General features: G+C 37.0%; 1 protein-coding gene across 4 annotated transcripts in view; it reads right to left on the bottom strand.

The window, feature by feature from the left end:
* CD109 (CD109 molecule) overlaps positions 1-13,366 on the bottom strand; it is a 138,667-nt gene that overhangs the window by 65,749 nt on the left and 59,552 nt on the right. For all 4 annotated transcript variants that reach the window (XR_006298971.1, XM_043591822.1, XM_043591824.1 and 1 more), the window contains exons 6-10: positions 10,562-10,601; positions 7,282-7,366; positions 2,947-3,043; positions 2,537-2,678; positions 1,728-1,837 (exon numbers count right to left, since the gene is read on the bottom strand). Coding sequence is in view for 3 of the 4 variants with exons in the window: in XM_043591822.1 (XP_043447757.1) it covers positions 1,728-1,837; positions 2,537-2,678; positions 2,947-3,043; positions 7,282-7,366; positions 10,562-10,601 (474 nt within the window). In the remaining variant the exon portion in view is untranslated. The remainder of the gene's footprint in view (positions 1-1,727; positions 1,838-2,536; positions 2,679-2,946; positions 3,044-7,281; positions 7,367-10,561; positions 10,602-13,366) is intronic.

Here is a 13,366-nt window from a genome sequence, read left to right as displayed (position 1 = left end):
TTTAGGATCCTCTACAACTCCCCCCACTTCACCCCCTGTTTTCACTCTCACCACTCCAGGACACAAACTCCCTGCTACAATTGAACTGATCTGGGGGAAGGCACCTGAACTTGAGAAGCAAGGCTCTCACCTGTGTCTCAGCTCATCTCGCTCTCCATCTCCCACCCCTACACCAAACATTTAAAATCCTACTGATCTTTTGGGGTGCCTGGGGAGCTCAGTCAGTTAAGCATCTGACTTCAGCTCAGGTCATGATCTCACAGTTTGTGAGTTTGAGCCCTGCATCGGGCTCTGTGCTGACAGCTCAGAGCCGGGAGCCTGCTTCAGATTCCCTCTCTCTCTGTCCTTCCCCTGCTCACAATCTGTCTCTCTCTCTCTCTCAAAAACAAAATAAATACTTAAAAAATATTTTAAAAATAAAATGAAATCCTACCGATCTTTTAACAAATAGCTTACATCTTCCCCTTCCATAAAGCATCCTTTAATGACCCTCATCCCTATCCCAAGGACAACTCTTCCTCCCCAAACTCTCAATGTTTCACTCTATTCATTTGGAAGTTGCCATTTGCAGCCTCAAGGGGTTTTTCTTACCTTTTCAAACTAAGTTATATGATCATTGAAATCAGGAATTATCTAAAACTTCTCTTGATCCATTCAACAAGAGACAGCTTCTTTCTTTAAACCAGAGATCAGCAAACTATGGCAGGCAGGGAGGCCAAATCCAGTCTTTTTGTAAATAAAGTTTTATTAGACACAGCCACCCTCATTTGGTTACGAAGTAGTTACGGCTGCTTTCATGCTACAATGGCAGGGTTAGGTATCTGTCACAGAGATAATATGTCCCACAAAGCTAAAAAATATTTACTATCTAGTCCTTTGCAGAAGAAGTTTGCCAGCCCCTGCTTTAACTCACTACAGAAATGGGGACACCTGAGTGGCTCAGTTGGTTAAGCATCTGACTTTGGCCAGGTCATGATCTTATGGTTCATGAGTTCAAGCCCCGCATCAGGCTCTGTGCTGACAGCTCAGAGCCTGGAGCCTACTTCGGATTCTGTGTCTCCCTCTCTCTCTGCCCCTCCCCCACTTGTGCTCTGTCTCTCTGTCTGTCTCTCTCTCTCAAAAAATAAACATTAAAAAAATTGTTTAAATCACTACAGAAATGTATTCATGACATTGACATTATCCTGCCTTAAATCATTATTTGTCACCATCACAAAAACTGTGAATCCAGGGTAAGGACTGGGTTCTTCTTAATTCTGTTAAGCCCCACCCAGCAACCTGCCTTGCACATTGCCAAAATTCACCTAATAAGTGTTAAATAATAATAATAATAATAATAAGTAGATTTGTTAATAATTTTTAATGCAACATCTTTGCTAGAACTAAAATTAGTCATTATGAAAATCAAACTGAAATTGAAATATTTTTACTAACATCTAATTCTTTCTAGTAATTTATAAAAGCTCTGATGTAGCAATCCAAATCTAACTTAAATTGCTTATTAAAATTTTTTTGAGGAAAATACTTCTTTTGGAAACTACTTTTTTAGAAAACTTAGACAAAGTTCCTTTGGGAGCAATTCTATATATTTCACATATCTAAAGGGGAAAAGTAATCTATCTACTTTGGGCTTAATTTTTTTGAAAAGCACTGAAAATATTATCTGCCATTCTATTTCATTAAACTGAACTTACTGCTTTAGGTCATTAATAAACATGCCAACTTACAGTGGCTGTAAAGTTCAGAGATGGCTTCAAGACAGTAGCATAATCAAAAAACTCAATGATGTAATCATGTTGCTTGAAAAATACATTAGAGCTTGCATTTCTTGAGATACCTGTTTTGGAAATTGCACCATTTAGAAAGCAAATGTTACACTTCACGAACAGCTTCTATGCATCAAATTTCTCTATCTAAGCTACTTCCCCAAGAAGCTAAGGTATCAGGGCACAGAAGCCTCATTCCCATACCAGCTTGGCCATGAAGAGAACTATACAGTTCTATTACATCCTCCATGGACCCCTCCTGAGCGCCATTACTGCTATGTCCACCCACAACATGTACACTAAAAATGAAGGCCTTGACTGAGTCATCTTTTGCTCTTTCGGAGTTTGGTGAAAGCTGTTGATAGCAACAGAAAGATCCAAGTAATTAACTCTTATTTTATTACTGAGAGAGAAAATTGCTCATGAGCAGACAAGAGCTCAGAAGATGTTAAATGATTAAGAAAAAATAAAACAAAACAGAAGATGGTTAGTCAGCTGAATAGTTTATGTAGTTTTCAGGTTGAAAAGAAAGAGCAGAAATGGAGAAAATTACAAATACCTATTACATGTGGTTGAAAGATAGACTGTCATAGAAAATAAGTTCCCCTTCCTTATGAAAACATTCTGCAAGAGACATTAATTAATAGTCATGACACATTCAGCATTAAGTAGCATCTTTACAAAGGACCCCAAATGAATGTGCTAGTTATAATAAGAAGAGAGAAGAGCACCTTGTAAATAACTTTACCTTCGCTTCAAAGTCTACAAACCTGTAAGTGATTCTGTCACTGTGGCTAAAATTTCCACCGGCCCAGGGGAAGACAGATACATGTATTCAGAAAACCCTTCTGAAAAATCCATTACTTTCTTCATTTCGTCATCATTAAAAGAGAAGTTTGCAGATCCATTTATCTGTTTTGTTTAAAATAATTCAATTTTACTCTTCACTTTAGCAATTCAAATTTTAGAAATAAAACTCAAACTAAGTCACAAAAATTTGATAGTTCTGGTTCCATTTTAATCACTATAAAAGGGTAAATTCTCATTTGTCCAATGCTAGAAAACTCTTGATTTTATTACATTCAATTTTTTCTTAATTCAGTATGAAATCTTATTTCTATAAAAATTATCACTTATTGTGTTTCCCCATTTGAAGTTATAAGATCTCTGCAGAAGTTACCTTAAAATTTTTCGTAATATTTTTCTTCCTGCCCCAAAAGGATAAAGGTAAAAATGTAAGTGTTACATCTCCTTTCACTGGCTTCCCGTATGTATACCTGAAAAATAATAAATGGGTTTTTTCTACATTTTCAACTTGATATTCTCAAAATATCACATGAAAATATTACTTTCAACAGCATACACTGGCAATCCAACTTAAAAGAATTATATTTTTAAAGATACTCTCACTGCAAATTTTTAAAAGTAAACATAGCTTGGAATATCCTTAATAAATGGTGAACCTTGAAACTAAGTCTCCAAAATGAGAAGACTTTTAACTACAATACTTCAAAACCGTTCATAATACATACTTTACCTCTAACCATTTTAGAGACTCCAGAAAATCTAATCATAATTGCAAGTGACAGTTTCCTGTCCAAAGATCTTTTTTGAATCACGAAAATGTTTTATTCCTAGAAGTCTGAACTGGCCCATTAACTGTGTGCCCAGGACACATCGCAGCTTTTGAACATTTTTAAATGTTAGTTGAAATTTCAATCGCCCAAGGCCCATTGTTGCACGTTCCGGTATTAACCAGGAGGGTTTACTAGACCAAACATACTGGAGCACCAAAATGTGCTCATGGCTATCAAAACTTGGATTTTTGCAGAAAAATGTAAAAGAAGAGTCATTTTCTTTACCCATAGTACCAAAATTACCTTTTTGAATCAAATCGCATCTCTGCTGCTTTACATTCCATGTATTAATTTTATTCCTCTCATGATGGGAAATCTCTTCATGTGAAACAGAGAGGCAGTCTTTGGTAAACCATTTTACTGCCAGAAAGCCTTTTTTAAAATGTGTTTCCTGGGTTCCTTCCATCTCTATTGTGTAATAAATGCTCGGCCAAACACGGAAGTCAATTTTGCTTTGCACTCTATAAATCTAACAGTAAACTCCTGTTTCCTGAATCCATTAGTTGAACGTGGAAACAGCCCCTCATCTGGATCAACTCAACTCAACTCAAAAGCCAATGGTAAAATATAGCACATTCCAAATTAAGGAGAATAAAACAAATCCATTTTCAAATGTATCACCCAAATGAAGACAGTAAAGTTAGTGATAATCCTGCTCAGCAACTTCAGCACCAATTCATTCATTCAAAAGAGAGTCCTCAAACTTAGTATTGCTTTGTGCCTTGTTAAAGACTAAATAAATGAATAACTAGGATACCAGGACATAATACTGTAAAAGAGTTATATCACATGATCGTACAGGGGGCTTGAAAATCCAGACATAATTTAAGGTATTCTCAGACACAAATATTTTTTTTGTTGTTGTCTAAATGTCAAGCAGATTTAGCTTTCTACACCCTAAGTTAATCATAATTATTGGGAAACAAGGATACTGACAGTTATTGTCCTAAATAAATCTGGAAGCATTTGGAATAAACTAATGATTCAGAAAATAATAGTTTGGCAACATTTAAAAAAGCAAATCACACATATTCTAGGACCGTATCATTAACAAAACAAGAATTTTTTTTAAACAGCCATAGGACAAAAGATTTACAAAATGATACATAAAAAATTGAACCTATCAATTTTTCTCCCACTTTTTTTTCCATGTCATTTCCAGGATACAAATGTCTCAATTCATCAAATAATAAATACATTTAAATAAACTTTAGATTAAAGAATATTTTTTTTAATTTTACTGTCTGCAGAATATACAGAAATAACTAGATGTGTGCTATGTTATTTTCTTTACAGTCCTCTAGAACTTTCTGTGGTTAGCAGAAAAGAGTCCATTATTTATTTTAATGAGATGGGAATAGTGAGCAGATGTTCACATCAAAGCTAATAAAAAAATGCAGATTTTTATTCATATCAATTAAAGATTTCAAAAGAAAAAAAAAAAAAAGACTGTTAACCTTCTCTGGGAAATTTCCAGCAATGCTCTTCACATTAACTATGCCTCGATGGGACAGATGGCTACTAGCAAAAGAAAAGCTCAAACTGTTTAGCATCTGCTCATAGGATCATCATCCCCATCATCATTTCCATCTTTTCTGGGACACAGTATTTATAGAATAGGCCTATGCCAATTTTTATAGACTGATAAAAGACTCAGCTGGTCAAAAGATTTCCTTAATCTGTTGCAAAGATACACAGTATATCCTCAATGTGAATGTAAGCCAGCCTCCTACAATTATGTAAGCCAATTCCTTGCAACAATCTCTTAATATATATCTTCTACTGGCTCTACTTTTCCGGTGGAACCTTGGCTGATACACATACTAACGAAAATGATGTGAGTACAATGTGGTGAATGCTAAAGAAATACTAGGGGCCATCACTATGGTCATGTTGTTCTCAGGCATCAGTATTTCAAAGAGGCTTAACAAACAAGAATCAGGATAAAACTACAAGGGTTCTTTTTTTTTTTTTTTAATCTAATTGATTTTATTACGCGATTCATGAATCAGCGGCATCCCCTCTAGCAAGTAAAGAGATGCTCCTGTAAGGGTTCTTACTACACTAGCGGGGAGGAGGGTGTCAAGAGACCCACACTCCCTAAAATTATATATAAAACTTTCTGAAGAGTTAGCAGAATTTAAGAATCACTGTTTTAACTGACTATAGTGAATCCCTGGCACAGCCCTTGGAAAACCAGAAACAGAAGCAAAGAAGGCATCCATACTCAACCTAATCTGCAAGGACCCTGATGGTCTGTGTAGATTTGTACTCACTGTTTTATAAACACTAGTCAAGAAACTCAAAATAAAACCCAGACAGAATCCTTAGCCTTTAGCTAAGATCAAGGGCAGGATAATAATTATGTAAAATGCAGGCATTTATGTGTTTTCTAAACCATAAGTCCATCCATGGTACCCAAATTCATATTGCAAGCCACCTCTTAGTTGAACACAGGCAGAAAACTAAGTTGTATATAAATTGTAGACACATTTTTGCCTTTGTGTGTTGCATGGTTTTCACATGGTTTTTTTGACAAATAAAATCTGAAGCAGAGGTCCTCAGAACGTTTTGTCTGTAGGCTGCTTCCACAGGAGACTCACACCCATCACTGCCACTGTCACAAATCCTCATCAAGAGAGGAATATGGTGATGAGCAAGCAGTAAGAGGGAGTCTAGTGTCTATGAGATATTACAAATAAAGTCTGAAACTAAATACATTTCAGAAACCAAAGCACAGCTACTGACCCATCAAAAGTGAGAGCTACAGAAGGTCAGTCCTGGAATAAGCCCAGCCCACACTTTTTGAGAACCACTAGTCTGGGACTCTGAGGATGCTTTTTGCCTTAGTAAAACGAAATGCGATCTGTCCGAGCCACCGGATCAAAATCATGAGCGCCATGATACATCTGTCATATTGGGGGGGGGGGGGGGGGGGGGGTTGGAATCTCTCTGTGTACATCTGCTGAAATGATGAGGAGTGTGAACTATTTACTCATTTGCTAACTGCAATAAGACAACCAAATCCCCCCCCCCCATGATTCAACCTCCATTGTTGATAGAAAAAAAAAATTAGGATTTAGGAAGAGGTAGGGTGCCTAGATGGCTCAATTGTTATGCATGTGACTTGGGCTCAGGTCATGCATGATCTCACTGTTCATGAGTTTGAGTCCACATCAGGTGAGCTCGAGCCCCACTTTGGGTGAGTCCCACTTCTCTCTTTCTCTCTCCCTGTCTCCCTCTCTCTCTCTGCCCCTGGCTCACTTGCACCCTCTCTCTCTCTCAAAAAAGAAAAAAAAAAAAAGAAGTAGGAGGGCCTGGGTGGCTCAGTCAGTTGAGCATCTGACTTTGGCTCAGGTCATAATCTCAGTCTCACAGGGTTTGAGCCCTGCATCAGGCTCTGTGCTGACAGCTCAGAGCTTGGAGCCTGTTTCATGTTCTGTGTCTCCATCTCTCTCTCTGCTCCTTCCCTGCTTGTGCTCTGTCTCTGTCCTTCAAAAATAAATAAACATTAAAAAAAAATTTTTTTTAAAGAAGAGGTAAGTAGCCTCTATCCTCTATGTCACCTGAATTAAGAATGAAGATACAACTTTCTTTTTTAATCTGGAACAATCTATAATATAGATCCCCTGACTCATCTGAGAAAGACAGTTGTTCATGGGAAGTATTTTAGGACTGGATCAGCTTGGAAGCAGACAGATGGTGCGAAGAACTGTGCAGACATGTTCCATGCTTAATTATTTAATACAGATATTTGTTTCCTGCCCATTGGGGTATTTTAATAAGCAGAACATTGTGCTAACACTCTGGAGTATATAATGAGCTCTCTGTCAGACAGTTTTATAACAGCATTATCCATAAAAAAAAATGATACTTACTTTGCTGTGACAGTACCATTTAAGCTCTTAGAATTCAAAGAACAGTATAATGGTGTCTGCAAAGTAACTTCAAATTTTGGCAATACTGGAAAAGAGAAGCAAGGATAAATATCTTAATCTATTTTACTATCATTTTTAGCTTAACAAAATAAAGACTAAATAGTTCTAAAGGAGTCAACAATCCGTACTGTTTGAACCTAGATTCCTTAGAATCCAAACACACATTAACACAGATGAAAAGCACTGCAGTTCACCCTTCCAAGGCTGGTGATGGACAGTGGGGCCAGTTGGTGTGGACGCTTGTGTCAGTGGAAGCTTCTCATCAATAGAATCTAAATTGTATCCAGAACCCTAGATGCTAAGGCATCTGAATGCTGGGAGACCAGGCATTCATTCAACCATCACCCATCAGTGCTGCCTTACGGTGTATTAAAATACTTGCACATCACATGTGCTTCTACCGCAGCCCCTTCCCTAGGACCATTCTCCAACTTGGTTACTAAAACCAAGTCTTGGGGCCCCAAGACTCTCCCTCTACGTGTGCTACATATGCAGCCATGCAGAATCTTTATTTTTTGAGGCAATCAAAGGCAAATCTTGTGACAGCCTAATGTAATGAATTGCTATGAAGAGAAAGTTATGTAGTAGAATTTCTAAGTTAATCACTAAGATATAGCTACAAAGTAATGATGCTTCTTGTGTGACAGTGATTCCTTTTGGCAATCCCAAAGCTAAAAACTTCCACTTTGGTCAGCTTTATATAATCAAGATATGAGATATTTTACAAATATGAACACTATTTGATATAAAGCATACCATCAGAGTAAAAAAATTTTGTATCCTTCCAGTCTAATAGAAATGTTTTTCTCTAACTTCACTAGCTATGAAGAAGAAATAGATCAGTCTCATTACAAAGCATCCCACCATTCAATTAATATAAGAAAAGTATCAAGGAGACCAATGCATCAACAATATAGATCAGACCTCCAGCTCCAAACCAGGCCAAAGGCCCTTAGTCTGTCAAGAAAGCCAAAAAAGGCCAGGAAAGCCAAAAGAGCCACACGATCCTCTCAGAAGTGGAATTTCCTTAGAATAAAGAATTCTGATGTCCCCTCCTCAAACATCATAGGTTGGCAATCAATTCCCCACCTCTATCATATCCAATTCAACAACATATAACCACCCAGAACCACCTCTATGTGAAATGAAAATAGCCTAGGGGCACCTGGGTAGCTCAGTTACTTACGCCTCAGACTTTTGATACAGGCTTAGGTCATGATCTCACAGCTCTTGGGATTGAGCCCCACGTTGGGCTCTGTGCTGACAGTGCAGAGCCTGCTCGGGATTCTCTCTTCCCCACTTTCTCTGCCCTTCCCCTGCTTCCTCTCTCTCTCTCTCTCTCAAAATAAATAAACATTTTTTAAAAATAAAAAATAGGGGCGCCTGGGTGGCGCAGTCGGTTAAGCGTCCGACTTCAGCCAGGTCACGATCTCGCGGTCCGTGAGTTTGAGCCCCGCGTCAGGCTCTGGGCTGATGGCTCGGAGCCTGGAGCCTGTTTCCGATTCTGTGTCTCCCTCTCTCTCTGCCCCTCCCCTGTTCATGCTCTGTCTCTCTCTGTCCCAAAAATAAATAAACGTTGAAAAAAAAAATTTTTTTTTTAATAATAAAAAAAATAATAAAAAATAAAGTTAAAAAATAGCCTGTAAAAACCTTGGCCACCTCTGATTTATTCTTTTACATCAGGGCTCTTCAAAAGAAATAAAATGTGAGCCATGTATAATTTTAAATTTCTAATAGCCACATTTAAGAAGTAAAAAGAAGCAGGTGAAGTTAATTTTTGTAACATTTTATTTAATGCCACATGCCTAAAATATTATCATTTCAACATGTACTCAATATAAAAAGTTATTATTAATGAGCTCTTTTCCTTTCTTCTTTTTGTACTAAGTCTTCAAAATTTGGTCTTTTACCCACTTAGAGCACATCTCCACTTGGACTAGCCACACTTCAAGCACTCAATAGCTACATGTGGTAAGTGACCCCCAAAGTGAAAGATTAGGGGGTAGTAAATGGTAACCAGCATGAGCTAAGAATAGTTTTTACATTTTTAATTTGTTGGAAAAAATCAAAAGACAAATATTTTATGACGTGAAAATTATAGGAAACTTTAATTTCTGTGTCTATAAATAAAATTTCTCTAGATCACAGCCACATTCACTCACATATTGTTATGATTGCTTCCTGCTACAATAGCAAAGTTGAATAGTTATGACAGAGACCTATGGCCCACAAAACCTATTACTATTTGGCCCTTCTTTTTTTTTTTTAAGTTTTATTTATTTTTGAGAGAGAAAGCATTAGCAGGGGAGGGGCAGAGAGAGAGGGAGACAGAGAATCCGAAGTAGGCTGTGCGCTGACAGCAGAGAGCCCAATGCAGGGCTTGAACTCATGTACCGTGAGGCTCCGACCTGAGTTGAGTCGGACATTTGTCCAACTGAGCCATTCAGGTGCCCCAATATCTGGCCCTTTCTAGAAAAAAAAATTTGCTGACCCCTGTTCTAGGGGATCATGAGACTTAGGAAGTGACAGTGCTATATAAGATATGTGGAGCCTGAGCCACAAAAGTGTAAACAAACTACTTTCCAGAATTTCTATTCCCTGAATGAGACACAATGTCAAAAAGTGACACAAATCAAATGAAAAAGCTCATGTGTAACCTCAAAATAGCCATTCAAGTTATAACTAATAGTGAGATCCTATACTTTCATGCTCATCTTTCCTTCCCCTCCAACCACCAACAAAATAGTTGGGCCACACTGTTTTTATCTGTGCATGACTGTGATATAAACATGACAGCTGCAAGAGTATTTACTCAAATTAAACAGTCTTACCAATTGGCAAAGCAGATTTACCAATTAAACAGATTGTCTTTACCAAAGCTGACCAAATGAAAAATATGGGAAATAACTAATGTTATGTTTTTAAAAATTACAAATCTTTAAATATGTTAAGATCACAACCAAGTACAAAAAGAAAAATTATGCATAAGAGAGACCATATAATGAGACTATAGGTGATCTGTTTCCTACATTTTTTTCTTTACAACAACCTTTTATATCTTTTAAAAAAGAAAAAAAATACATTAGGTCTGTAAGAAACTCCAGGATTTTACTTTCACTAGGATTTTTACTTTAAATAACGTATCTCTTAGAAATTTCTCTTATCTCTGTGAAAAGTAACAAGTATCTTTTTCCTTCAAAATAAACCGAAGAACTCTTACCATATTCTGAAACCTGAAATGATTGATAATATGTCTGGTCCTATTGGGAGGAAGAAAAAAAAAGACAAGAAAACATGTGAGTTCTTATTTACTTATTTTGCTTGCTTACTTACCTGTATTAAAAAGATTCAGAAAATTATTTTTAACTGTATTTATAATGATTTAATGAGCAAAACAGTTTATTTTAATTTCTGGAAGTTTATTTTTAGTCATCCACAACATGAAGCCTATGAGATTTCTTGATTTTTTCTTGTCAATGTACTATCATAAAAAGATGGCCTGTTTCGGGGCACCTGGGTGGCTTAGTCGGCTAAGCATCCAAACTCGGCTCAGGTCATGATCTCATGGTCTGTGGGTTTGAGTCGCAAGTCAGGCTCTGTGCTGAAAGCTCAGAGCCTGGAGCCTGCTTTGGATTTTGTGTCTCCCTCTCTCTCTGCTACTCCCCTCAAAAAATAAATAAACAAAACAAAAAAATATTTTTAAAAAAATGACCTATCTATATTTCACTGCATTTGAACAAATTGCTTAATTTGACTTCCATCATTTGTAAAATGAACACTAAATTAGATAGTTTAGGAATTTATGAAGCAAGAATAACACATGTCAAACTATGACTTCAGATTTGTTCTGAATATAACTCTCAAAAAAAAATCAATGTATAAAGTTACACATAATTCAAGTATTTACACATAATCAAAAATACAAAATCATCATGGGCCAACATCTTCTACCTTTCAAATTCCTTGAATTATTTTCTAATTATTTTCTAATCCAACTCCTAAAACACTGCATTCTACCGTATTTTAACAAATATTGTTAATTATTTCCTTTTCCAAGATCAACAAGAAAACATGTGGCCTATTATTATATCATTTTTTCTAATTCCCCATATTTCTGTACACTCTAAATCTATGAGTAACACATTAAATAGAACCTCTTTAAAATAGCTAAGGAGTTCCAAAAATAAAATTTGTATTCTAGGGTTGCCTGAGTAGCTCAGTCAGTTAAGCATACAACTGTTGATTTTGGTTCAGGTCATGATCTCACAGTTATGAGATCAAGCCCTACATAGGGCTCCATGCTGAACGTGGGGCCTGCTTGAGATTCTCTCTCTCTGCCCCTTCCCCACTCATATACAAGGGCCCGCACACTATCTCTCTCAAAATAAATAAATAAACTTAAAAAAATTGTATTCTAAATCTGATTCCCTATGTTTATCAAAGCAAATACACAGATGCAGCTAAAAATACTAGTTTTTTAAAAATCATCCTTGGTTAATCAAGCAACCATACACCAAGTTATTTCTTAATCCTAAAATATGGATAGAGTTCATTCCAAAGTATAAAACAAATGTAACTACTTATATGCTAACAAAATAACTGTCTGAAACTTGGTTTTGATGATATCACTTAAAGTAGATCCCTAATCTTTGACAAAGCAGGAAATGACACCCAACGGAAAAAAGACAGTCTCCAACAAATGGTGCTGGGAAAACGGGATGGCGACATGCAGAAGAATGAAACTGGACCACTTTCTTACATCATACACAAAAATAAATTCAAAATGGATGAAAGACCTACATGTGACACAGGAAACCATCAAAATCCTAGATGAGGACAGGCAGCCAACTTCGCCAGAGGCAAGAGAACAAAAGCAAACATGAATTATTGGGACCTCATCCAGATAAAAAGCTTCTGCACAGTGAAGGAAACAATCAACAAAACTAAAAGGCAACCAACAGAATGGGAGAAGATATTTGCAAATGACATATCAGATAAAGGGTTAGTATCCAAAATCTATAAAGAACTCATCAAACTCAGCACCCAAAAAACAAATAATCCAGTGAAGAAATGGGCAGAAGACATGAATAAACACTTTTCCAAAAAAGACATCCAGATGGCCAACAGACACATGAAAAGATGCTCAACATCACTCATCGTAGGAAATACAAATCAAAAGCACAATGAGATACCACCTCACACCTCTCAGAATGGCTAAAATTAATAACTCAGGAAACAACAGATGCTGGCAAAAATGCAGAGAAAGGGGAACACTCTTGCACTGTTGATGGGAATGCAAACTGGTGCAGCCACTCTGGAAAACAGAATAGAGGTTTCTCAAAAAATTAAAAATAGAACTACCCTATGATCTAGCAATTGCAGTACTAGGTATTTACCCAAAGAATTAAAAAAATACAGATTCAAAGGGGTACATGCACCTGATGTTTACTGCAGCATTATCAACAACAGCCAAACTACCAAAAGAGCCCAAGTATCCACCAACTAAAGAATGGATAAAGAAGATCTGGTATAGGGGCGCCTGGGTGGCTCAGTCGGTTACACGGCCGACTTCGGCTCAGGTCACGATCTCACGGTCCGTGAGTTCGAGCCCTGCGTCGGGCTCTGGGCTGATGGCTCTGGGCTGATGGCTCCGAGCCTGGAGCCTGCTTCCGATTCTGTGTCTCCCTCTCTCTCTGCCCCTCCCCCCGTTCATGCTCTGTCTCTCTCTGTCTCAAAAATAAATAAACGTTAAAAAAAAATTTTTTTTTAAAAGAAGATCGGGTATATATATATGTGTGTATGTATGTATGCACGCACAATGGACTATTACTTAGCCATCAAAAACAATGAAATCTTGCCATTTGCAACAATGTAAATCGAGTTAGAGTGTATTATGCTAAGGAAAATAAGTCAGTCAGAGAAAAATACCATATGATTTCACTCATATGTGGAATTTAAGAAACAAAACAGATGAACATATGGGAAAGTGGGAAAGAGAAGAAAGGGAAACAAACCATAAGAGACT

The sequence above is a fragment of the Prionailurus bengalensis genome, chromosome B2, assembly GCF_016509475.1.
Source record: "Prionailurus bengalensis isolate Pbe53 chromosome B2, Fcat_Pben_1.1_paternal_pri, whole genome shotgun sequence".
Taxonomy (NCBI): Eukaryota; Metazoa; Chordata; class Mammalia; order Carnivora; family Felidae; genus Prionailurus; species Prionailurus bengalensis.
The sequence above is the reverse complement of the archived record's forward strand: the minus strand, read 5'-3'. Positions and strand labels throughout refer to the sequence as shown.